At 51.8% G+C, this 26,954-nt stretch overlaps 1 protein-coding gene across 11 annotated transcripts in view; it reads right to left on the bottom strand.

Annotated features, from left to right (window-relative positions):
• The window catches only part of ATP2B2 (ATPase plasma membrane Ca2+ transporting 2), a 116,612-nt gene that overhangs the window by 31,777 nt on the left and 57,881 nt on the right, over nt 1-26,954 (bottom strand). For 4 of the 11 annotated variants that reach the window (XM_040628450.1, XM_040628452.1, XM_040628460.1 and 1 more), the window contains exons 6-9: nt 21,662-21,689; nt 17,986-18,144; nt 15,055-15,269; nt 11,546-11,788 (exon numbers count right to left, since the gene is read on the bottom strand). In XM_040628450.1, the coding sequence (XP_040484384.1) occupies nt 11,546-11,788; nt 15,055-15,269; nt 17,986-18,144; nt 21,662-21,689 (645 nt within the window). Of the gene's footprint in view, nt 1-11,545; nt 11,789-15,054; nt 15,270-17,985; nt 18,145-18,984; nt 19,027-21,661; nt 21,690-24,167; nt 24,228-25,411; nt 25,445-26,954 lie in introns of all 11 variants that reach the window. The other 7 variants (XM_040628456.1, XM_040628459.1, XM_040628457.1 and 4 more) reach the window with 3 other exon arrangements.

Raw genomic sequence — 26,954 nt, 5'->3', positions numbered from 1 at the left:
CGTGGAGCTCGATCCCACCACCCTGAGATCAGGACCTGGGCTGAAACCAAGAGTTGGATGCCTAACTGACGGAGCCTCCCAGGAGCCCTTACCCTGTGTGTGTTTTAAATTTTTATTTTGACATGGTTCTAGACTGACATGCAATAAGAAATAGTACAGAGAGATGGCTCACACGCTTCATCTAGTTCCCCCTAGAGCTCACCTGTGTGTGACCATAGCGCATCACAGCCAAGATACAGATACTGCGGCCATCAAACCCGCCTGACTCAGACTTCACCAGTTTTATATGCACTCACATGTGTGTGTTTAGTTCTATGCAGTGTTTCGTGCGTGGATTCCTGTGACTACCACATGCAACAGTTCAGGACAAGGATCTGATCCCTGTGCCACCCTTCTTGGAGCGGCAGGCACCTTCCTTCCCACCGCCTCCCTGGCCCTGGCCACCATTAATCTGTTCCTCTGTCTTCACAGTTTTGTCATTTCAAGCTTGTTATATACATGAAATCATACGGTATGTGAACCCTTTGAAGACTGCCGTCTTCCCACTTGGCACCATCTCATTGAGGTCCAGACAAGTTATCGTGTGTACGTCAAGAGCCTGTCCCTTTTCCTTGCTGAGTAGTGTTCCATGCTATCGATGGACTGTCCCTTGAGAGCTCGACTGAGGTTCAGCCACATGAAACTGCTGTTGTCATAAGTCAGAATGGTCAATTACACGTAGCTTAACCTTCTGTCTGTACGTGTGTATGTGCAGTGCTGCTTTGCACGTTGAACACTTGATGTAAGGAGACCGTACACATTCTTCGAAAACTTGTTTATTCATTTAACTACATTTTGAGAACCCCTTGTGTTTATGGAGCTGGTTTGCTCTTTTTTACTGCTCTATCAATTCCAGTCTATGACTAAGCCACCGTTTGCTTTTCCTCTTTTTCTTCTCTCCACTCACTGATTTGGTTCACACTCGTTAGCACTGGCTAAGTGCTGGCCCTCTGCCAGGTGCTGGGCCACATGAACACAAACCCCCACCCTGGGGTCTCAGCGAAATCATCGACCACCTCTCCCCCAGCGACTCTCACTTTCTCGTGTGGCTGCCTGAACATGAGCTGTTTCATGCCTCTGTGCCTTTGCCCCTGCTGTTCCTTCCCCCTTTCCAGCCCGGCAAACTCCTCCTTGCTTTTTTAAGAGCCAACTCAAATATCTCCATGTTTTTGAAAATTGCTTCATGGGTCTGTCCCCCACTGAGTAAAGGAGTTATTGTATTCTTTTGCTTGCTACATTCTCAGGACCAGCACAGAGCCCAGCATACAGTAGGCATTTACTAATTGTTGGCTGGATGGTTCCATGTAGACCAGAGTGGTGGGAGAGGCGCAGGTTAACAGGTAAGATACAAGAGGACTCCATATGGGCTGATGATGGGATGAGCCGGAGGCTGAGGGAGGTTCCTATTTGCAGATGAATTCATGTCCTGCCTGTACCCCACACACGTGCATATACTCCTTGCCCAAAATTACGTGCAGCGTCTCAGGTGGAGGTGGTGTTGGGAATGGTAAAAGCCAGCGCGGATAAACCCAAACCCTAGCAAGATTTAGAAGAGGAATAGCTACCTACGAACATGCCCAGTCCACCTCCACTCCTCCTCCCCTGCGTTAGTGGCTTTTCATGGGGCGCAGACCAGCCTTGTCCAGCAGCTCTGCCTCCTCACCCTCAGCCCCCATCATGCTGCTCAGAAGGACTTCCCAGACAGGCAGAAGCTGGGGTCTGGGGGATGCTGGCATGGACCAGCTGTGCAGGGGACACGACAGTGACTGGACGTAGCCCTGGCTTACTCCCCCTTCCACAGTTAGGGCGCAGGCCCAGGGAGCCGACCCGTCGCTGTGGGGTCACTGGCATTGATAATTCAGGAAGGACAGAGGCTTAAGACCGTGTCCTCAGTTTCTCCGTCTATAAAATGGAGGCACTAGAGAGATGACTTCCAGCTGAGAGAAAAAACAACCCTTCTCAACCCTTTGCTTCAAGTGGATCATGCTGAGGGATGGTGCCTCAGTGGCAGTTGAGGGCCCTGGGGAGGAACAAGGCTCCGGACACCCTCCCTGCTCCCATGCCATGCAGAACGATTTCTCCAGCACCAGGGGCCTTAGAAGGCTCCCCACTCCTGAGCTCTTTGGTGGGACTGGATTTGGAAGCAAAGGAAACTTTGGTACAGCTTCCCATTTCTGATGTTTGTGAAAATGATTTGAAGCACTTCCCTTTGTCTCTATAGTATGGTGTTACGTTGTGCTTTTAAAAATAATATATTTATTTACTTTTAATTTTTTAAAAAGATTTATTTGAGAGAGAGAGAATATGCATGTGAGAGAGGGGCAGAGAGAAAGGGAGAATCCCACGCAGACTTCCCACTGAGCATGAAGCAGAGTAGAGTCGTGGGACTCCCACGACCCCAAGATCATGACCTGAGCCGAAATCAAGAGTCGGATGCTCAACGGAGCCACCCAGGCGCCCTTCTTTACTTACTTCTAATTTTTTCTACATTTTTATAATCAACCTTCTGGTGATTTCCAGAATTTTATGTCTTTTCCACAACAGTTTTTCTCCCCTCTCCACTAATGAAAGAAAATGACAACACAGAGGACTTAAATAAAAATGCCTAATTACTTATTAGCCCAAGAGAGCTGAGCATTTACGCCTTCAAAATACCCGGCATTTTATTACCCTCTGTGAAATATTTTAATTTTCCTCTAAAAGGATTTCAAACAATCCATGGTTGCAAATGGCAGAGCTGCCTCCTACGTAATTCAGTTTGTTTCCATGAACTTGAGCTCCGAGATCGCCTACGTGTATTACTAAGAAGCAGGGGCCCACCCCTTCTCTCTTTTGATTTTTTTTTTTTTTTTAGATCTTGACAAACCCAGAGGTTTTGCTATTGCTGTAGACTTTCCAAGAGCCTTTTTATCTCTAGGGCTCCGATTCTGTAAGGGAGTTAAGGCGTTGGTATTATTTCAATTTTAACAGACAGGAAGCAGGCCCGGGAGGGAATTGACCTGCTCATGGTCACGACTTGCAGAAGGGCAGGCCTGGGGCTGTCCCCAAGCCCCCCAGCACATTTCCCTGTGTGGTACTGAGTTCTTTGGGAATGCTGGATGCAGCCACCAGGCATAATTTTGAGACGACAATTCATGTTCCTGTTTGGGGTGCTGGGGGGCAAACAGAGCCAAGAGGAAGGAATGATGACTAGAAGAGCTACAAGTTATAAATAACATCTGCAAAAATGAGATGAAAAAAAGTACAGCTAGGGGTGCCTGGGTGGCTCAGTCAGGTAAGCATCCAACTCTGATCTCAGCTCAGATCTTGCTCTCAGGGTCATGAGTTCAAGCCCCACACTGGGCTCCACGCTGGGTGGGCAGCCTACTTAAAAAAAAAAAAAAAGCGCAACTAGCCTGTACCACCTCACACTCCTTAGGATGGCTACTATAAAAAACAAAGTGGAAAACAAGTGTTGGTGGGGGTGTGAAGAAATCGCAACCGGGTGTGCTGTTGGTTGGGCAGGTGACATGGCGCAGCCGCTGTGGAAAACAGGATGGTGGTTCCTCAACAGATTAAACATGGAAGTACCATATCATCCAGCATTTCACTTCTGGGTATATACCCAAAAGAATTGGAAGCAGGAACTGAAAAAGATATTTGTATATCCACGTTCATGGCAGCATTGCTCACAAAAGCCAAGAGGTGGGGCAATCCACGTGTCCACCGGCAAATGAATGGATAAATAAAGTGTGGGCTATACGTGCAAGGGGGTGTTATCCAGCCTTCAAGCAGAAGGAAATTCTAACACGTGTGACAACATGGATAAACCCTGAGGACATTATAAGTGAAATAAGCCAGTCACAAAAGGACAGACACTGTATAATCCCACCTGTATTATGTACCTAGAGGAGTGAGATTCATAGAAACAGGAAGTAGGATGGGGGGTACCAGGGGCTGGTTGTGGGGGGAATAGGGAGCTCATGTTTGATGGGATGGAGTTTCAGTCTGGAAAGATGGAAAGTTCTGGGATGGATGGTGGGGATGGTCACACAACGTGAATGTACTTAACGTCACTTAAAAAACAGTTCAGGTGTCTCATTTGATGTTACACGTATTTTACCACTAAAAACCTCCAAAAAGTGCCCCCAAACAACCGAGCGACCGTAGCGTAGTAAACGGTAGCGCCTGTAATATGATGATGCTTCTAGGAGTGCATAGAAAACAACTTTCTGCTGAGTGGCCTAGCCCGCTCCTCCTCACCCCTCCAGGACAGGCACTGGCGGGGAGCCTCCCCAGGGCCCGGATGAACCACCAGCCGGCTCAACAGGAGCAGCCGTGGCGTTCATTCAGAGTCTGAATGTAGACTCTGTCCTGTCCTTCACTGGGCTCGTCCCACGCATGGTCTGGTCGTACCCCCACAGCTCCCCGGGTGGCCGGCCACGAGTGTTCCCACTTCACAGCTGTGTACACGGAGGCCCAGAGGGGCAAGTCACCCTGCTAGTCAGCGGCCCAGCTAGGATTTGAGCCCAGTGTTCTCGGCTCTGAGCCCGTAGCACGTGCTCTCCCCACAGCCTTGCCTTCTCCACTAGCACTGGAGGTCTCTGCTTAACTAGGGAACTGGCTGATGAGTGATTTAGAGTCCAAGGGGGTGAGGGGTTGTGTCTGTCTTGCTTATCTTTATCTCCCACTACAGGTAACCAATGAATATCTGTGGAGTGAATAAGTGAATAATTCTGTGCTTGTATGTGTAGGGTGCTGCCAACGGGAGGCCAGATGGGGCGGAACTTTGCCCTCCAGAATTCTCATCTAAAGGCCTGCCTTCCAGGAGCTTCTCAGTGCTAGGCCTCCTGAGCAACACGAGGTAGCAGAGCCATGGGATCTTCTCCAGGGGCTGGGAAGGCAGGTCAGTGTGCGTCTAGGACAACAGAGCAGGACAGGCTGGGGAAACATGCTCCTGGAAAGCAGACTCCCTGGGGACCTTCCCAGGCTCAGCAGTGCAGTGTGTGTGTGTGTGTGTGTGTGTGTGTGTGTGTTTCTGTATGGTGTGTGTATGCAATTGTATGTGTGTGGTGTGTGTGCGTGGTGTGTGAGTGCAGTGTATGTGTGTGTGTGTGTGAGTGTATGTGTGGTGTGTGTGTGCATAGTGTGCCCAGTTGTATGTGTGTGTGTTTGCGTGTGGTGTGTGAGTGCAGTTGTATGGTGTGTGTATGTAATTGTATGTATGTGGTGGGTGTGTGTGGTGTATGAGTGCAGTGTATGTGTGTGGTGTGTGTAATTGTGTGGGTGTGTGTACAGTTGCATGTGTGTGGGGGGTGTGTGTGTGTGTACGTGCATGGTGTGTGGTGTGTGGCATGTGCATGGTGTGTGTGTGGTGTGTGCAGTGTATGTGTGTAGTGTGCATGGTGTGGTATGAATATATGTATGGTGCGTGTGGCGTGTGTGCATGCACACATGCAGGGTGACAGGGTGTGATGGACGGATTAACGGTTCTGTTAAAAATCCAAATTCCCCATTTGGGATTATTTGCTTTAAACTCTTCTCCCAGAGATGGTGTTTGCAAAAACAACACAACACAAGACAACCAAAACAGTTGTTGAATTCAACACATAGCCCCTGCCATTTCACATACCGGAACCACAGCCCAACCCACCTGCCCATCCCAGCGCCCTGCAAAGTCACCTCCAGAGTCTTTGGCACCTTTTGGAACCCCTGGCTTGCCAGAGGCCACTCTCAGAGTGTGGCTTGACTTGGGGACTTTGAGGCTCATTGGAATATTCGATGGAGCCCTGGGTTTGGAGCCAGGAGATCGGAGTTCAAAGTTGGCTCTCTGCTTCCTGGAGTCCCTCTCTAAGTGCCCAAGTTCTAAGACATGGGAAATGCAATCAAGCAGCTCCTTCCCGCCTTGGAGGGTTACTGGGGCTCCCTGGGGTAAGGTGGCATCACGGCCACCTCAGCTTATGAATGGGGTACGCTGAGGTCCTGGGGTTTCTAATTAGGTGAAGTCTGGCTGATTTACTCAGGAAGACCATCCTGCCAGGAAAATCCTTTTTGCTCTTTCCTCCTGAACCACTCCAGAGGCTCCAGGGAGATTTGTTTTTCTCTCGACAGTTTACATGTTCAGAAATACGCCATAAACTTCCAACAATTCTGCTCCACAAGTCCCCATCCTCAAATGTTAGCAGCAGTGTCAACCTACTTAGAAAGAGGTCTCACAAAATAGAAAGTTAAGGTCTGCTTGGGTGGTCTCAGCAGGCAGAACACACAGTTGGAAAAGGAGAACGTTTTCCCAAGAAATCGCGAGGCCTCGCAAGCGAGGAAGGAGGTATCTCCATCTTAAAGCTCAGCTGTGGTTCTGAGAAGCAGCAGGGCGATGGAAGAAGCTAGCAGAAGTCCTGATGTTCAAAGGGTCGGAGACAACAAAGGAAATTGGAGGGTGTGCCAGGATTTCTGAGGCAGGGGAGCAATTTCTGACTCAAGGATGATTCACATAGCTTCTTTCAGAGGGCAAGTTTAGTTCCTAATGATTTGAAATTAGACGGGAAAGAAGAGAGCTTTGCCATGCTCAGAAGGGATGGGGCATGGGGTTGAGGCTGACCCTGTGGAGGGCCCCCCAGGCCACTTTTCCTGGCCTCCCTGCCAGCAGCATCAGCCTCACACCACTCTCCACCCCTGCCTGGGGTGCTTTTTCTGAGCACGTGAGCAGAATCCTTCTAAGGGCTTATTGGATGCCACCTAGCTCTCCCTCCACACCCCCTAGTCTTGACTCTCATCATTCCAGCCGCAGAGACATGCTCAGGCCACAGATCATCTGAGCCACGCATCGGTGGGTCTCCATGCCTTGGCAGTGCTGCGTCCCTGCCTGGAATGCCCTTGCCTGCTTGGTAAACTCCTCTAGAATTCTCTGGGTCCAAATCTGCCACTTGGTGGTCAGGATCAATCCTGGGCAGCTTACTTGATGTTTCTTCGGCTCAGGGTTTTTAACTGCAAGACAGGAATGGTCATATTTGCCCTGATTCCCTGGAAGGGATGTGGAGGCTCAAGCCAGACAGTGACTGGCAAAATAAACTACAGAGGATAAGGCTCAGGAATAACAGAAGTTACTAGAGTAATAACTAACGTGGCCTGAGCCCTTGCTACACGTCAGGCACTGTGCTAGGACATACATACTTTCTCATCTGACCTTCACAGTAGCCCTGAAGCTGCCTCCAGGCAAAGGTGCAGCCACATGAGTTGGGCAGGAAGGGGTGGTGGGCTGCACGGGCTCTGGGTTGGACAGACCTGGGTTCTAATCCTAGTTCAGCCTCTTATCTGCTCTGGAACTCTTTGAGCATGGTTTTTCACTTCTCCCACCTTCGGGGTCTGATCTATGAATTAGAGATGTGATGTCACCTACTTCCTGGGGTCATTGTACAAGGGGTACATGGGGGTAAGCACTTAGCATCAAGCCTGGCTAACTGAATGTTAGCAATTAGGATTAATTATATATTCACTTTACAGATTTGCAGATTGGGAAACAGAAGCTCAAAGGGGTTAAGTGACTTGCTCAGGGTCACACAGGTGGCAAGTGCTGGAGATGAGGTTTGAACTTTGGTTTGTTGGACTTCAGAGCCAAACCTCGTTGCTTCTTGGACTAGGTATCAGGACATCTGGATTCCAGCTTCAGTAGCCCACGGGGTGACTTGGGACAAGTCCCTTCCTATTTCTGGGCCTCAGAGTAAAGTGAGGGGGCTGGACCAGGGGGTCTCTAAGACCTGTGAATCCATGTAGATGACACCCACACAAACTACCCCTGCAAGTACTCAAGTAGGTTGGTGTGTTGTTTTTTTTTTTTTTTTTTAAGAATGGAAGGTGCTAGCTGATTGGGAGGTCTCTGGATCAATGTAGACTAGAGAGCTGGGGGATCAGCTCAGTATGTTGGGGGAACTGACAGAACACTGGTATTGGCCACAGGACAGAGATGGGGCAGACTCCTACCTCTTGCTGCCACAAGAGCAGGAAAGTAGAACATAGGGATAGTCCTGTCCTGAGCATCTTACTAATTCATATTCACCCATCCACGGCCCACATACTCATCCACTCATCCATTCAACCATCCACCCATCCATCCATCTACCCATCCATCATCGACACATCCATCATCGACACATCCATCATCTGTCTCCCTACCTACTCCTCATCTCATTGACTATATATCTATACATTTATTCACCAATCAATTCACTTACCTCACCCACCCAACCAGTACTTCCCAAGAGCTATGCCTGAGGGAACAGAGATGACTCAAATGTGTTTCTCCCTCTCAAAGAGCCCACGTTGTCTATGTCAGACAGTAAGAAGACACGGGAGAGTCAGTGCTCTCACGGAGGAGGAAACACAGCCCTGTCTAAGGTCTGATTTTCCCAGGCCAGGCTCATCTCTGATCAAAGCTGATGGGTAGTGTGGTGTAGGGAGGATGCTGCCTGCCTTTACCTGCTTTGTGCTCTTTAGGAAGTCCTATCGTCTAGATTTCCTAGCCTGGTTTGGAGGGTGGCTGGACTTCTACTCAGGACTAAGCAGCCCTGACCCTTCTCAGAAGTCCTCTGGGCCTGGAAGGACAGTCCCTCAGAGACCCTTTGCCCTATAATGGCTGGCAGGCCCTGGCTGTGAATCTGACTCTCTGGACCCCAGGACTTCCTTCCTGAGACCACCTTATGCTAAAGATGCCGCAGGACTGGTTTCAGTGACCAAGAGCCAGGTCTGGACACCCTACTCTACAGCTGGCTTTGGAGGATCCGTAAGTTGGCTTTGCCACTAGTTGGAGAGACACTCTGGGTAAGACCCTTTACCTCTGTAGCCCTGATGCTTCTGGTATTTATCGTTAGCCTCAGCATTGCTACAGATGGAACCCCCTGTCGAAGCGTGATTTTACTGCTGAATAATGACCACACTAACCATACATGGTGCTGAATATGAGCCAGGCATTGTGCGAAGCACTTTTCACTTACTAACTGACTTCATCCTTGCAATAATCCTATCACTTTCCCCAGGAAACCGAGGCACAGAGAGCTTAAGTAACTTGCTTGCATTCATACAGCTAGAGAGGGGTTTGAAGCTAGGCTGCCAGGCTCCAAAGGATGAGCTTTAACAACTACCAGGGGACTCTGCTGTCCTCTATACTGATGACCATCAGCCCTCAGCAAGGAGAGCCATGTGGCTTTCAGGAAAGACCCAGAAAGAAGAGTCCTAGGATGCTAGGGATCAAGGCACATCAGGGGACACTGGTGCCTGAGAGGTAAGTGACTTAGCCTGAGTACAAACCAAGGATCCCTATTCCTGGGTCCCTGACCTCTCTCCAGTCTCAGCAGCTACACCTCCCCAGGTAGACTCCCTGACCCTTGTCCTTTAAGCCACATGGACCCAACCAACAGCTGGGAATGAGGTTTTAGCTTTGCCACCAGTGCTATGCAACACCGCCTAATTGAGATGTCCCCTCAGCTCTCCTGGCAGATCCCAGAACCGCTTTTTTCCTGTGATCACATAACCTACATCTCAATCCAAGCCCACCTCGAAGGGCTGTGCCCCCGCGGCCACCCCACCGCCCGAAACCTACTCTGGAAGTTGCCCTGTTCCCTCTCTGCCACATCTGCAGGACAAGACCATTAACAGCATCTCGGTTATTTTAGGAAGGCCGGGGGAACAGAATAAAACATTGCTGATCTCCCTTGATTCCCAAATTGGGGTGGGGGTGGGGTGGGAAGAAGACAAAACATCATCGTCATTTCTGGCATCACCCCTGGGGTTCTCGATCACCCCTGTGCACGTGTCCTCCCGACCTACTTTCTCCTCTCCTCGTGGGCCTCCCTCAGCCTGCAGCTCTGGGGTGATGGGGTGGCTGCTTGGCCTGGACGGTGCAGTTCTTGCAGCCCCAGCATCTGGAGGCAGAAGCTGCCTCCTCCCCCCTTCTCCCATCAGCCCTCAGCCCCCCGCTGCTGAGTCACACTCGCCTCCCCATTTGGATAAAGCTGCTGGTGGCTCCTACAACCCAGCCTGACCATGATGCTTCAAGCTGGCTCTGGGGCAGAAGGGAGAGGTCAGGGCTAGGGCACATTTGGGAGGTAAGCCAAAAAGCCCAGCCGCTTACCCAGATGCTCCCACTACAGAAATGCCCTACATCTGGCTGCCGACTGACTGCTGGATGGACAATTCTGTGTTTCTCTTCATCCAAATGTTTGTTAATTACAAAAAGGCCATCTGTGCTTCTAAACCAAATAGGGATTACAGCATGATAAGTCTACACGGCTCAGCTGAGAGAGGAATATGATAATTTTTCTTATCAGAACTTGTGATACTGCTACTATTACTAACAACGACAATGTCATTGGTGGTAGATCGTTCATAAAAATGGCCATAATTACTTCCCTCTGTAAATCCATGCCCTTTGCAATGTGACCTTGCAGTTCCCCCATCAAGAGATGGAGTCTATTTCCTCGTTCTCTGAATCTGCACAGGCCTCTTGGCTTGCGTTGGCCAACAGGATGTAGCAAGATGATGTGTGAACAAGCCCAGACCAGCCTGCTGGAAGAGGTGGGACCACACAGAGCCGAGATGAACCATCCCGGCTGAGGCCATCCCAGACTGGCCTACACTGCTGCTGAGATCAGCAGAGCTGTCCACACGAGCCATCACAGACACAGATGCGAGAGGGAGTCCCAGTGAAAGCAGAAGAGCCACACTGCTGAGCCCAGCCTCAATGGCCAACCCACAGAATTGTGAGCTAAATACACAGTTTGGTTTTGAGCTGCTGAGTTTGGGAGTACTGTAGTCCCTGCCTATTCTCGGGGGATATGTTCCAAGACCCCGAGGGGATGCCTAAAGCTGTGGATCATACCAAACCCTATGTATACTATGTTTTTTCCTAGACATGCATATCCATGATAAAGTTTAATTTATAAATTAAGCACAGTAAGAGTTTAACAACTGATTAATAACTGATAATAAAATAGAACAATTATTACAATATACTGTAGTAAAAGTTATGTGAATGTGGTTGCTCTCTAAATATCTTATTGTACTGTACTCCCCCTTCTTGTGCTGATGTGAGATGATGAAATGCCTACATGATGAGATGAGTGAGGGGAACGACACAGCGTGTGCCAAGCACGAGGCGACTCTCGACCTTCTGACGATATGTCAGAAGGAGGGTCAGCTGCTATGGGACCGACGTTGACTGCAGGCAATTGAGAGCAGATAAGGGGGACTACTGTAGTTACATAGCAAAAGCCAACGAATAAAAAGTGTGTTTTTTTTTTTTCTTTTTTGTAAGGGGGACAATGATAGGATCTAAAAAACACAATTAACACTTTTTTTTTTTTTTTGGTCATATAAACATCATTGCTAAATCAAAGAGAAACAAGTTGCTTACTATACGACCACCCCAAAATGCACCAGCAGGATTCAAAAATATGAGTCACGTCGCTCCCTCTGTCTGGTATCTGTGCGTCACCCCACAGACCTCACTCCCTCCAGCGGAGACCGCACCACTCACCAGAATCTTGGTGGTGTAGGCGCTGTTGATGGCAATGGCGTTGACGAGCAGCTCCATGGTCTTGGCGTTGATGGAGCTCGGGTCAGGGATCTCCTTGTAGTGGACATCGCCGATGTAGGCCTGCACGACTGTCATGCGATTGGTGGTCAGTGTGCCTGTCTTGTCCGAGCAGATGGCGGTGGCATTGCCCATGGTCTCGCAGGCATCCAGGTGGCGCACCAGGTTGTTGTCTTTCATCATTTTCTGGGGGCAGGGGCAGGTGAGAGGGCGACAGTGAGGAGAAGGAGCTGGGGGGCCCAGGGCGCGGGGTGGGGACACTGGGGAAGCATGTGGCAGGTGGGACAGAGCTGCTCAATCCGCACCTTGGTTTCCCAAACATGCAAAGGACGTGGGTTGCCACGGCCTCGGACGCTGGGGCTCCGTGTGTGTGTGCAGCCTTTTTCTTCACTTTCATTATTTGAACCATTTAAAAAATTTGATGAATTGACTTTATTAATTTGGACTACAGAAGTAATCTGTATTCCTTATGGAAAAAATAGGGAAAAGGGTGATAAATTAAGGTTGGGTCCTTTACAATGACCTCAAATATTACACCCTAAGAGAAGTAGCCATTTTTTATTTGGTTAAGGTTTGTTTGTTTGTTTATTTATTTATTTATTTATTTATTTATTTATTTCACATGTACCTTCTTTTGCTGGTGCCTGGTTTTCATGGTCATTTTTGGTTCCACCAAAAAGAAGTAAATTTAGAATATATGTGTTTATAGACATAGGACAGTATCTGGAAAAATGTCAAAATATTAGTGTCATTATTTCTGGGTGATAGAGGAGATTTATATTACCTTCTTTTAAAACAATCGATATATTCTAAAAAAAAATCCATAGATTCTATTTTTTTCTGCATCGAATATATATTATACCTTGTAAAATAAAAATCAAAAACTTCTTTTCAATATACAAACATAAAAAAGAAACAAATCCGCCATAATGCCATCACCCAGAACGGATATAGCTTATGTATCGACATCTTTTCTTTTTAAATTTATAACAAAAATGAAATCCCACCATACATATTATTATGAATTTTCTGGTATTTGCCTTCCTCTCTGTCTTTCCAGCTCCACTCCTAGCTTCTTCTAGGTTCTCAAGGAACTCATGCGAATGAAGTAATTCTCAAGGCACTGCCACACTTAATGCTGGCCCTGCTGACACAGTGACCCTATCTGTCAAAGGAGGACATGGAAAGTTGCCACAGGCTGAATCAGACATTGTTCTAGTCTGTTCCTAGGAATCTGATTTCCTTTATTCTTGCTCCCCATCATAACTCTTCATAAAAAGGGCAAAAAAAAAAAAGAGTGCAATTAGAATAATTTTAATAGCAGTTCATTTTGCTAAGAAATGAGTATTGGTAGAATTATATGCTATTGCAGTTTTCTCTTATTATAACCTGTGATAATAGTAACACTTCATGGATGTTGAATGCATGAACAATAGCAAGAGGAATCTGCAACACACTTTAGTTTGCAAAGTTCTTCCACACTTATTTTCCTGTCTGATGTTACAGGAGGCCTGTGAAACCTTTGAGGATTGTGGTCACCCATGCTAGCAAATGGAAAAGCCATGGCCAAGTGATTTGACCAGGATCATATACATAATGAGGGTTAAAGCTGAGAATGGAGCCGGGCTCCGTTTAACTTCACAGCCTGGATCAATCCATCGGGCCTCTGCCCATCTGTACGCTGGGAAGAGGGTTCGTCTGTTGGGCTTAAAAATATACAGGTGGCTACTGGGCACTGGAAGTGTGGCTGGTCTGACGTCAAATGTGCTGTATGTGTAAAAATACGTGTCGGATTCTGAAGACTTATATGAAAAAAGCAATGTAAGATATCTCACTAGTGATTTGTATATTGATTACACATTGGATTGCGAGTAATTAGACATAACAGGTAAAGTAAATTAGATTATTAAAATTAATGTCACCTGTTTCTTTTTACTCTTTCTTTTTAACATGACTACTAGGAAATTTAAAATCACACATATGGCTCACATTGGGTCTCTGAGTATCATTTCTGTTCTTTTGATGGCGGCTCTGGGGGGTGTATGCCAGGCTCAGAGAGGGGAGACTTTGCCTCTCCTGGGTTGGGGTGTTGTACTCAGTTTATCAGGTGACTGTATAAGTAACACGACCTAAGACAGCTGAAGGCACCAGGTGCCAGAGATGCGAAATGTAGACGGTGCAGAGGTCTAAAATGGTCTGCGTATGATCCCCCCAAACTACCTCTGTGTGACTTTCAAGACACCCCAAGCTTGGCTGGGTGGCCGTGGGGATCCCAACTCATGGCTTCATGAGAATCTCCATCTCTGGGCCCCAGGCCCCCAAGCAGCATTGTGTTGTGACCTGTTTGGGCTTTCGTTTGTGGGATGGAGTTTCTTCAAGAACCCTAAAACAAGGCGATGATAAGGGCCATATCCTTTACCCAGAGCTGCCACTTTCTGGCACCTGTCTGGAGATCTCTTTTCTGTATGAAATTACATCGGCGAGCCCAGTCCAAATTCCAGCTTGAAAACTGACGCCCGCCGTGCCCTCTGGCAGCTCTCGGAGCCAACGCCTTGTTTATAAACACGCCCAGGCCTTCATCCTCATGGGGACGTCCTGGCATTGGGGCCCTGGGACTGGGAGTGCAGAGCCCTGCCCTCCGAGGTGGAAAACCATGGGGCCGAGGGCAGAGAATGAGGCCGTGTTGTGAGCCAAGGTTGAGGCGCCCACTGAGATGTCTGGGCTTCATGGATGGCCATGGCCTGGGAACAAGGGGCAGTGGGGCTCTGCCATCCAGGGAGCATTAGGAACACACCCCAGACCCAAGTGTCCACAGTCAACTTTCAGGGGCTTACCACCCTTCATTAAACTGCTTTTAAAACCTCTTCCATTTTCAGCCCATCCCCAAGAGGAGGGGGCTTCCTTAAATCAGATGTCCTTTGGTTTTAGGCTCATCTCTTCCCAACTTCAGGGAGCAACCTCTGAGATAAGTTGCAGAAGCACTGCGGCTTTAGTGGGCTTTGACTGCAGATTTCTACTTACGTTGGTGGGATGGCGATGAGTTTGGGCCCGCACGGTGAGTTTTGCTTTTTACGTTTTTGCTTTTTTTAAAGTGGAGTTGATGATCAATGTTTAAAAATCAAGAGAGTTAATAATATTAAGTCCAGGTTTCTGGCTTCTCTGGAAAAAATGTGAAGAGTTGGCAATGGGAGGGGGGTCCTGCCTCTGCAATGTAACGCTTGGCTGGGGTGAATAATGGTTGTCCCTGTAGCCCAGGTGTGGCCCCCTGGGCTGCCACAGGCCCTGACTCCCTCGGGGCATATGAGCTCCGGGTTCCTGCTTATGTCTCCTCTCCCAGCTTCCAAGGTGTTAGCTCTACTGCAGGCCCCAGCGCTTGCCCCACGGTCCACCCCCCAGAGCCCCTGCTGGGGGCAGCCAATCCCCACTGCGCTGCCCAGTCCTCCCCTTCTCACCTTCACCGAGTAGGCCAGCGAGATGGTGACGGCCAGAGGGAGCCCCTCCGGCACGGCGACCACCAGCACCGTCACGCCGATGATGAAGAACTTGACAAAGTACTGCACGTAGACGGGCGTGCACTCGGGTAGCCATGGCTTCTTGTTGACCACGAAGGTGTCCACGGTGAAGTAGAGCACCAGGATGATGACCGTGATGGCCGACATCACCAGACCTGCAGCAGGGGTGGGGGGAGACCGCTCAGGGGCTCTCCTGGGGCTGGGGGCCGTGGGAAGTGAGATAGAGACCAAACACTTGGCCAGGCAGACCCTAGCTCACATCTCAGCTCTGCCACTTACTAGCTTTGTGGCCCGGGGCAAGACCTTGACCCTCACAGAGCCTCAGTCTCCTCCTCTGTGCAATGGAGATGCATGCTTATTTCAGTGGTTTTGCAAGGATCAAACGCCGTGAATGCACGTAAAGTGCCTAGCACAGTGCCCGGCACCTCGTGGGCGCTCCAGGAATGTGTGCCGAGACCACGTGGATGAGTTCAGACCGCCTGCATAGTTCTCGCACATGATCATGTGCAGCTGGTACGGTTTACGGACTCATCACCCAGGCGCCTGGCAGCTCCTACTTCAGGAACGAGGGACGCAGCTCTAGAGGGGACGGAGTCCCTGCCCTTGGGAGGCTGAGACCCTGGAGGGGGAGGCAGACAAGAAGCAGCAAGCTCGTGAACAAGATCACCCATAGAGGGATAAGGCTGTGTAGAAAACCCGCAGGACGGCAGGACCGAGAGCGACACGGGCTGAAGGTAAGAAAACCACCCCCACGTCCAGCGACAGACAAGTGGGTAAAGGAAGTGTGGTATAGACACACAGAGGAGGATGACTCAGCCTTAAAAAGGAAGGAAGCCCTGCCATTTGTGACCATGTGGATGGGCCCGGACGGCATTATGCTGAATGAGAGAAGGCAGACGCCGAAGGACTTACGTGAGGAATATAAGTAGTCAAACTCATAGAAGCAGAAAGTAGAAGGGTGGTTGCCAAGGGCTGTGGGGAGGGGCAGCCGGAGGGTTGTTTTTCAGTGGATATAGAGTTTCAGTTATGCAAGATAAAGAAGTTCTAGAGCTCTGCTCTACAGTCGGGGCCTACAGTGAACAACACAGTATTGTGCGCTTCAAAATCGGTAAAGAGGCTGGATCTCCTCTTGAGTGTTCTGACCGAAAAAACGGAAAACAGAAAACCCCCGGAAAGAACACAGGGATTTTTGGAGGGGGGATATGTTTTGTACCTTGCTTGTGGTAATGGCATCACGGATATATGCATATGTCCAAACTGACCAAGATGTACACTAAATGTGTGTAATTTTTTGTATATTAATTGTACTTCAATAAAGCTTAAAAAAAGAAAATAGAACAACATGGGCTGGTGGGGAGTGACTACTTCAGCTAGGGTGTCCAGGGAAGACTTCCTGGAGGAGGTGGTACTTGAGAAGATTGGGAATGGTGAGAAGGACCAGCCAGATGGTGACCTGCAGAAACAGCCTTCCAGACACAGGAAAGAGCAGGGGGCCCTTTTTTGGGTGAGGACACTGGGGCCAGTGAGGCGAAGGGACCTGTCCAAGGCCACAGGCCAGAGGAGCACCGCAGAGTTAGCAGAAGCGGGGGCTACCTGCTCGGATCACCCAGGGTCTCCTGGCCCGTTGGGGGTGCGGCAGACTCTGTGCACACCTGCAGCCTCTGCCAGAGGAAGTTCGCGCTTTGGAGATCACCGACTCCTGGTCAAGAAGTACCTGGGATGGCGCCCCGCCCAAACTGATGGCCGATATTCAATGGCTGAGCTGGGGGTCCCACAGCCCAGCCCCCTTGCTCCGAGGCCAGACGGATCCTGCCGACGTAGGTGGACACGGGGATTTCTCCAGAAAGTATCTGGCTTTTTCCCTGGCCCTGTTGAGTCTCTCACCCTTTATAGGTCTCACCTGAGAGCACCCTCGCCCCTAAAAATCCTGTGCCCGCCCATCTCAGGCTCTGCCTCAGGGAATTCAGCCCAAGAGAGAAGCAGGGGTGGGATGTGAACCTAGAAGTGCTCGACCCTGAACTCCACTCTTGGCCAGGCTGAGGAGGGGGAGGGGGATGAGCCAGGGCTTTGAAGGCCGTGGGCGGTTCTCATCACTCCGTTCCCTGCCCTCCCCATCCCGGTGCCTGTGCTGTGGTTCTGTGGAGTCTTCTGCTTGCCGAGGATGGAGGAAATCCCTGGGCCCATCGCTCCCCCGCCCCTACCTCCAGCTGCGGAACTTCAGAGCCGGCTCTATCCCCATCTGACAGTCGCAGGGGCGGGAAGCCAAGCTCCCAGCAGCCGGGAGCTATCACCAGGCCCCGAGTTTAAATATAGACAGCCAAGCCTGTAATTTGCCTCCCTTTTCCACGCTGTGGTGCCTATAATTAGAGCCGGGAGACAGCCAGGTGGGGAGGCCTTGGTGTTTGCATGTCCTCATGCGGGAGGAGAGGCCAAGGCCATGTCAGCTGGACAGGGCTTGCCTTGCAGCTGGGCTCAGCTTCCTGGGCCGGAGGGGCCACCACCAGCCATCACCTGGAGCTCCCAGCTCCGTGGGGAATCGGGGCTTGTGCTGAGGCTCAGACAGGAGGCTTCTCACTGGGCTCCTGGCACTGCCTTCAACCTCTTCAATCTTTCCTCTGCACTGCAGCTGGTGGGGGGGGGGTCAGTCTAGAGCCCCAATCCGTCCCGGCCCTCCCCTGCTCCAACCTACTGCTTGAGCATAAGGAACTTGGCTGATTGCTGTGGTAGGAAAGGGTGGGTCTCAGGGACCATCTCATGCCAGCCCCCACTCTGCAGATAAGGCAACTGAGAGCCAGCTTGGGGGCAGGGCCCTGGCTGGGGTCCTGCTGTGTACCCCACGTCCCACCTTGCACACTGTGGCTACACGCTTACCCGCCTTGCCGATTTGCACAGCCAGCTTGGTGAGCTTGCCCTGCAGCACGGATTTCTCCTTCTTGTGCATGTTGGCCTTTTTTTTGTCATCTGCGTCTCCACCCTCGGCACTCTTGAGGGGCTGCATCTCCATGGCGGCTGCCCCGTCCTGCTGTTTGGCTGCAGGGGGCAGAGCACGCACATGCATGCACACACACACACACACACGTGCACACACACACACACACACACAGACATGCACACACCCAGGTCAGCTGGCAGGGTGGGGATATTGGCAACCCCCCCCCCCGCCCCGGGGGGAGTGTGGTGACGCATTCACTCCCTTGCCTGGACCCCTGCATGGCTGGCACAGACATCCTGCAATATGGGGTCCGCCTCTTCCAGCTGGAGACCCTGGTCCCAGGGCCAGTGCCTGCCTCAGACCTGGAATCCAAGTGTGAACAAGGAGAAACACAGTTCCACCTTGGACACCCAGTAGGAGTAGGCTGGTGTCCCTTTTGGGGCTGAATAAGCCCACAGATCCTTCTCCAAATGGCCCCTCAGCTTTCCCACATTTAGACAACCCCCAGTTGGTTCTTGAGTATGTCGCTGGGATATTAAGTAGTCGCCAGACAGGAGGGTCAAAAAACGGGGCTTAAAAGATAAAAGAGAGTGTCCCTATGCATGGGTGCCATGACCCCTCCTCCTTCAGTGAAGGACTGACTGGTGGGTCTGGGGCCTTACCCCTTAGCCCTTAAGGATCTCAAAGAACCAGCTTCAAGTCTTCAGCTAAATGGGCAGCGTAGCTCCAAGGCTGGGGAAGAGCTGGCTCACAGGTGTCCCCTGTCCTCACCAGTGATGTCTCCATTGAGCCTGGCACCATGTGAATCACAGCCACCCCCTCCCCCCCAAAGATGCCAGGCACCTGCAGGTACGGACCTGTCTGCTTCTAGCCTGACTCTGAGCCAGCGGGGGAGGGGCTGCAGGGACCAGAGAAGCCGATGAATACAAAAGGGTTACCTTTGCTCTGGCTGGCGTCCGCATTGCCATCCTGCATTTTACCTACACGACAAAGAATTTTAACAGACGACAGAGAACAGACAGCACACGTTGATCATCACAAAGACGCGACAGGGCCACAGACATTCACGTCACAGATGGAGCAAGGGCCAAGCCGACTCCATCCCTCCACATGGGGATGCTGGGGAGGCCCTGAGACGAGAGCAAACTTGGCCAACGCATTGGCCCCAGGGTCTGTCCTGATTCTCTGGGGGCTTGGAGAGAGGGCTTCAGTGGGAATTACTCCAGCCCTGACGGTACTGATTAAATGACAGCCTTTGAGGGTAAAAGGGACCAGAGTTGGCTGGCCGGAAGCAGAGGGGCCCTTAGGTCCCCAGTGATTAATTTGGTTGGTGCCTTTGGTGGGCTGAGAGGAGGCAAAGGAAAAGAGAGAGAGAGAGAGCGAGAGAGAGATCGATTCTAGAAAGGGGAGGACTTTGGTCACTGTGCTCCTTAGTTTCTGGCTCCAGGACTGATGTATGTAGACTTTTACTTTCTCCTTTTCCATCTGGAGGAATGTGAAGCCACAGCAAGGACAACCCCCTGCCCAGCCAGGGCCCTAGTCGATAGGGAAGTTGGGCTGGTGCGCTCCCCCCCGGGTGCCCCCCCTGCCCCGGCCCTGCATGCCAGTGCTGGGGAGAGGGCTGAGCCTGGGGCTGCTCACCTCCTAATCAGCGCTGCCCCGGAGGCCAGAGGCTTGTGGGCTGGGTTTACAGCGTGGGAGGTACTGGTGGTCACTAGTCGGCAGATGAGACACCTGCCTTTACCTGCTGGCACTGCAGAGAGGGGGTTTCCTCCTGTCCCCTTGGTCTGCCCACTGAGCTCACTCAGAGCTCTGCCCACGGGCCTTGCCACCTCGAGAGGAGTCTGAGGAGGTCAGCCACCCTTGGCCATTTGCTGTGAAGGTGACTCTCACAGCTCACGTTCTGTGAGAACCCACCATGTGCCGGGCGCGTATAGAGCCTCCATGATGTCATCTAATCCACACCACGTCCCTACAAGGGCACTGCTGTACTGCACCCATTTACAGATGAGAAACTGCCTCAGAGAGGCACACGACCGGCCCGGGGCCCAGGGGGTAAACGGAGAGCTGGCCCCAAAGTGCATCCATGTTTCCACCCCAGCTGCTATCCCTCAGCCTCTCTAAGCCCAGAGGAGGGGCGTCAAGGCGGTCGTGGTGGGACTGGGCTCCTGAAGCCCCTGTTTTGACACCAACTAGTTGTGTGGCTTTTCCTCTCCCAGTCTCAGCTTCCGCTTCTGTGAAATGGGGGTGCGACATTCAGCTTCCAGAGCACCTGGCAGTGGCCTATAGTAATAACCACCTGTCCATTTCGCATTTTGCAGTGTGTGAGTGTCATCTCTTGCCAGTCTTCCTGAGACCCTGCGGATGGATGGGGGGGATTCTCATCACCCTCATTTTACAGACGAGGAAGCTGAGGCCAAGGGAGGCTCAGAGGCAGCTCTCATTTCTGGAGCACCCTGATGATAACCCTGTGGCTGCCTTACTGGGTCCATAACACCGTCATCACCATCACCGCACCACGCTCTAAGTGACTCAGAGGGGAGAAGTGGCTTTCCTGGATCTCAGCCCTGTGCTATCTCTCCAAGGGAAATGCCGGGCTCTTCCCACTGCCTCTCACAGCAAAGGGTCAGTGACCCACGCTGGGGGTGGAAAAGAGAAGGGCCCCTGTTGCTCTATCGCAAAGTTCTTTTTCCTGCATTAAAAACAAAACAGAAAGAGCCTTTTTAGAGCCAACAGGAATGAACTAAAACAATTATCTTTATTTTTAAAAATAATTTTACTAACTGGGCTAAAGGGCACAGGAGGACTCCTCTTGGATACTTGGTTTTAGACGACACAAAGGGGCCTTATTTGCATTGCATATTATCAGATGCAATAGCCCATGTGTGCGCCCATTAGCCAAGCTAGCAATTTCCTCTTTTATTTCCATAGTGTTCACGTGGCCAGAAAAATAATCACCAAGGCATATGTTCGAGGGAGGGAGCAGTGCTGTGGGGGTGCTTCTGTGCAGATGGCCTGGTTTCTCAGAAGCAAGGGACTTATCTGGGGCTTTTCTCAGCCAAAGTGGTGCTCGGCTGGCCCGGGAACTATGGGGGGACAGCCCGATCTGGCTCCATGCATGATCAGGAGGGGGGCTGCTTCAGGGGAGCTGGGATGGGGAATTGAGGGGGAGACTCGGAGCCCCTCTGCACCAGATGCCAGACGCAGCTTTGACAAATGGTCCGTTCTCTCCATGCATCGCCGGGGCCAAGCCTGTGAAAAGCCTGCGTGTGGATGCAGAGGATTCACGGTGAGGCGCCCTGATAAACAAGCCCTGGGGAGACAGAGCACTAACGAGGTGAACTGGAAGATGTTACTTCTCTTGCCTGTGCCTCCGTGACAATTTCAACCAAGGCGATGCTTATGAAAAGCACCACAAAGTGCCTTGTTAACGTCTGGAGTTCAGACTGATGTATTTCCTAATTGTGATTACAAGGAATGTATTGAATAGTGGTATGTTAATAAATGTAAAAGAAATAATAAAATGCTAATGAGCATCATAATGCCTCCAAGATGAACGGAACACACCGGCTTTCAGTTGGGAGGGGCTTGGTGGGGGTCAGAGGGACTACTGGCCGCTGAGTGTGTTTTCTATACTCACATCCTCCTGATTTGGCTCAGAGGAAAGAGGGCAAGGAATGGTTAATTCTCTCATTGACCAAGGCTCAGCCTGGTGCCTCTCAGCCTTTAGCGCACTCTGGCCTGGGGCCTGGAGAGCTTATTAGAGGAGATTGGGCGAGGTCAGGGTGGTATGGCCATAGACTATGAGGGTTCTTGTTCAGTGGGTCTGGGGTGGGGCCTGAGATTCTGCATTTCTAACAGGCTCCTAGGACGTGTCCAGGCTTCTGGTCCTCTGGTTACATTTTGAGTAGCGATGGCTTAGAGCACTGTTTCCCTAAGTATATTGCAGAGACATACCAACCCCACAAGATTCAGCCAGGAAACGTCCTGCAGCCAAATCAGCCTGGGAAGCCCTCCATGGCTAACTTTCCACTATACAGTAGCATATTCAACGTTCTGAGAAGTCCTGCAATAAGGAAGAGACCAATTCTGTCCCATGGTTCTTAAACATTTCTGACTACAGGATCCTTTTCTTGGGGGCAGGACCTATTAATAGCCCTGTGAAGTTTATAAGACACACTCCTTGGGGAAACCCTGGATCAGGAAGTGGAGTGTGCACTTAGAGCCAGCAGGCCTGGGTTCGAATCCCAGCTCCACTACTTTCTCGTCCTGTGACCTCTGGCTAGTGTCTTGATCTCTCTGAGCCTCAGTCTGCCCACCTTTAAAGTGGGGACAATAAACTCTGTATCCCAGGGCTGTCATGAGGATCAAATGAGGCCGTAAGCGGGAAATGTTTGCAAACTGCCTGGCGTACAGTAGGTGGTCAAGTTCCCCATCTTTCCTGCAGTTTTTCTCAGGATACTGGGCGTTTTCTGCTACAGTTTGGACATGAAGCTGCCTTACTTTGGGACCAACAAGCCTGGACGCTGTCTATACGTCCACCGTGCCCAGTGGGCTCACGGCTCTGGGGGAAGCAGAACGCTGGCTCCTGCGACCCCTGGGTGACTCAGTCGTTAAGCGTCTGCTTTCGGCTCAGGGAGTGATCCCGGAGTTCTGGGATCGAGCCCGGCATCAAGCTCCTCCGCTGGGAGCCTGCTACTTCCTTTCCCACTTCCCTTGCTTGTGTTCCCTCTCTCGCTGGCTGTCTCTCTCTCTGTCAAATAAATAAATAAAATCTTAAAAAAAAAAAAAAAGAACGCTGGCTCCTGTTTCATTCTCTCCCTGCCTGGGTTTGCCTATATTGGTTCTCCCTGTCATCCCTTGCCACCCCTCCCTGACGCATGACACCTCCCACACCCCAAGCTGTTCTCCTTTCTCCTCCTGAGCCTGAAATAGACCCACACCCAAATTAGCAAGGCGCAGCTCACAGAAATGTCTTGCTTGGCCCCCGACATCTACAAGGTGCTTCCATCATTGGTTACTTTGAATGCAGGTGGCTCAGCCAGAGGCTTGGGGCAGGGGCTGGGAGTATGAGGTAGGACAAGATCGCCACGTCTTCTAGGAGTGGTGAGAAGGAAATGACATAATGGATGAGAAACCCACAGCCAGGTGCCTCGCATGCAGCAATGCTGCAAGAAAGGCTTTCCCCTTCCTTCGATTCCCTGGGGCAACGGTTTTACAACTAAGTCCTACAGCTCTCAGCCTGGGTGACTATCATGCTACCTAATTTGGGGACAGGGGACTTATCTGAGTACACAGAAGCCTCGTCACTCTGAAGATGGGAAGGTATAGAAACAAGAAATCCTCTAAAGGCTTGGAGACAAGTGAATGGGATTCCTTCTTGCCTGTGGGTAAGGAGGTTAAAATGCAGACCCCAGGTACCGTGGCAGCCCCCTACCGCCACCCCTCACCCCCGAGGGGGCCCGTAAGAATGCAGAGACTCAGGACAAATGCTCCAGCACAGGCAACAGCAGGAAACACCAGTCCACGTCCAAGGGACAGAACCAGGCCCGAGCCCAAGCGAGCCCCCTGCCCGTTTACTCCGAGAAAGAGAAGAGGAAGAAATGTTTATCAGTGGCTCAGCCATGCTATGGGGTGGGGCCAAAGAGCTGAACCCCGGCCTGGGTCCCCCTGCCTCGAGGGAATTTTCGAATCGAGGACTGGAGCCTTCACGAGGGACCCAGATGCCAGCTTCAGCCCAGGTCCTGACCCCAGGCCTTCTTCCCCAAGCTGGGGCCAGGAGTGTGCTTAGGAGAGGGCCACGTTGGGTGGGATGCCGCTTCTTGGGAGCCAAATCTGAAGCCCAGGGTATGTCCCTCTTCCGGGCTCCACTGGGGGGTTAAGGGCCCCACAGGAGCCAGTGCCATTTTGGCAGCCGCAAGCGGACCCGGCCATGCTGATTCCCCGGTGGTGGCTTCTCTCTTAAGCGCCTGCCCCATGTGGGAGGACAATTGTCCCAGAGCTGCCCATGCACATCCAAGATCTGTGCGGTCCAGAACAGGGAGAGGCAAGCCCAGAGTTGGGGGTGGGGGAGAGAGACGCCCATCCAACCGAGACCGAGAGCTCGCCATCGGAGACGTACCATTGACTAGGCTGGTATCTGCACTATCTGCAGCATTTGACCCTGCTGCACCATCGGCCGCTGTGGGGGTGGGAGGGTGGAAAATGCAGTGTGTCACCGTGGAGAAAAGCAACAATGCAGACCAGCAACAACAATAACGACACGAACCAACTTGCGGGAAATAACATGACTATATTCTTAAAAAAATAAAATCTCAGTTGGAAATCAAGAAACTTAAATTTGGGGGGGGTTGGAGGTGAAATGTTCCCATAGAGATGCCATAAAAATCAGGGAAAAAAACTCAGACATGGAGGGTCTTTGAAATAAAACATGGCAGATGATCAATGTGGTTAGGTAGGATGGCACCGTTCTGTGCTAAGGTCTGGAGCGATGCATCCCTCTGGCCATGCCAATTAGGCAGGTCCCCATCAGAGAAGCTTCTATGAGAGGGCATCTGGGTGCCCATCAGGGCCAGAGGGACCCATGGCCAGGTGTCATTTCGAAGCATTCAACAACCGGCGGGGGGCAGGCACCTGCCATTCTGATCAGGTACTTGCTGTGACCACCATCGCTGTGTCCCAGAGGGACCATCCAGTGGTGGTGGTGACAGAGGATTTGAACCATTGACTCAGGCCACTGCCCACGGCCACCTCCTCCTTCCTAACCAGCACTCTAAAGATCGCCTTGGTCACCCCCATACGAGATGCCCTATCATTGAATAGGTGACATCCAGCATGTCGCACTTTGTGCACGAGACAGAGAAAGTACTAGCAGGTTTTCCTGCTAAAAATGACATGAGATGGTCAAATGCACTCTGGTTGTTCCTTCTTGGTGGGGGGGAGGTGGGTTGTGTGGGAAGGAGACGGAAGAGACTCTAGTGGGTGAGGTGCCCATGCTGTGCGGTGAGGGGTGGCCGGGATGGGCTCTGCGGGGTGTGCGCAGGAGAGCAGGGCTGTGGGGGCACGTGGTGGTGAGCGGGGCACCGCACGCGGGTGTGGGGGACTGAGGGCTGTGTGGAGTCGGTGTGGAGACAGTGGGGGAGCCGTGTGCTGGCTGGCAGGGTAAAGCACCGGAAGGGCAAACAGGCAGAGTGAGGTGCTGGTGCCTCCAGCAGGGCTGGCATCACATGGGGGGACAGCGGAGGGTCTGGTGGGTCAAGGAGCCTCTTCCAGCTGTGTGCTGGCAGTCTAGGGCCATGGCTCGGGGGTCAAAGGCTGCTACTATTTCTAAAAGCCCCATCTACCCTGAGGGGTGTCTTACTGTACCTGGTAGCTGAAGGCCATCCCCCTTCTTCACACCTGTGTGATGATTTTTGAGACATGTTAATGAAGAGAAGCACATACAGCCTCACCCGCACGTACACACGCACATGGGCGCACGTGCGTGCGCACACACACACACGCATGGCCGCACGCCTGTGGTCATCCTGACATGGGGGCCCACAATGGAGGTGGAGGTGATGGGATGGGAGTGCAGAGGGGGCCCAGTCCCGGCCATGCTGCTCACGGGCACTTGAGAGGCTGGGCTGACCCCCGTCTTCCTCTGCCGTGGCCCCCCCACATCCCACTTTTCCCTCTACATGGACACCCCCGTCTCGCTGGGGTGCAGGTCTGTGTTCAGTAAAGGACTCTGACCTGTGCTTCAGGGCAGGAGAGGCCTGTCTTCCTACCGAAATCTTTGAGAACACAGGTCTGGCTTCTGCCCTTCACCAGGCCCCAGTGAGGCCAAGAAAAGGGGCAAAGCCTGCCTCATTCTGCTGTACCCTGCGCACTGCCCCTATCTGCCCAACTGCCTGCGCCCTGGGGCCAGAGCTGGGCCCAGCTTCTACCTCACTCTGTGGACGCTGTCCTGACACCCTCTGGGCCTCTTGACCAGGACTGCGTCCTTAGTAGTTTCAACCTCAGCTGTCTCCTGGTTCTCTCCAGCCTCTGGACTTCCCTGAGGACAGCTCAGCTCTACTGTTCCTGATGGTGGGGCTTCCATAATCTTAGGGGGTCCCCTCTAGAAAATGGGGTACTGCCCTTGGGCACAAGTAACCTTTGGTTATAACCCAGCCTCTGTGCTTGGCTGGCTGCAGAGAGCTGGAGGTAGCAGGGCTGCCCCTGAACCTCAAGGAGGGGCCATCTACATTCTCATCTCCTTCCCCTGGACCCCAGATGGTCTGGCTGTTGGGGACCCCTTCTGAAGCTTGGGGAAGGAGACAGGACAAAAGACTGAAGATGTGAGAGGGGTCTGTCCCTGAGACTGAGCGTAGGTGTTGGTGAAGGGGCCGGCTGTGCTGGGGCCAGAGGCCTGGACCTTCGGATTTGGGCCTGGCGGGATGGGGATCCCTCCCTCTGCTCTGAGAGGCCCTTGTAGCCCAGGCTACCAGCCTGCCGCGCTGAGGGGGAGCCCGGGGAGTAGGAATCTTATTTCCAAGGTAGAGGAGCGGCCAGGACCCAGGCAAGGTGGCAGCTCCGGGGGGTGGGGTGAGAAAGCAAACCACAAGTTTAGCCAACTTTCCTAGAACGTCCTCTGCCCCCATCTGGGCCAAGTCTGTGCTGGGGGTGGTTTGCAGCTCTGCTCTGTGGAGTTGAGGATAGTGGTCAGAGTGAGCACAGGTGGGGCTCTCTACTCCCTGTCAGGGCTGATGAGGCGACCAGGGCACACTTGAGGCTGGAGACTCAGCGAAGTGCTCAGCACCCCGAGCCTAGCCTGAGGGGGAGGGTCCTTCATGACATGACCGGACAGACAGAGACTGGGACAAGACCCTGGAGATGGAACAGACAGAGCTCTCCTGGCCCAAGCAGGGCCTCAAGGATGCAGGAG

This window comes from Ursus maritimus, unplaced genomic scaffold (genome assembly GCF_017311325.1).
Source record: "Ursus maritimus isolate PB19 unplaced genomic scaffold, ASM1731132v1 scaffold_14, whole genome shotgun sequence".
Taxonomy (NCBI): Eukaryota; Metazoa; Chordata; class Mammalia; order Carnivora; family Ursidae; genus Ursus; species Ursus maritimus.
Note: the sequence above shows the minus strand (reverse complement) of the source record. Positions and strands in the feature narration are given on the sequence as shown.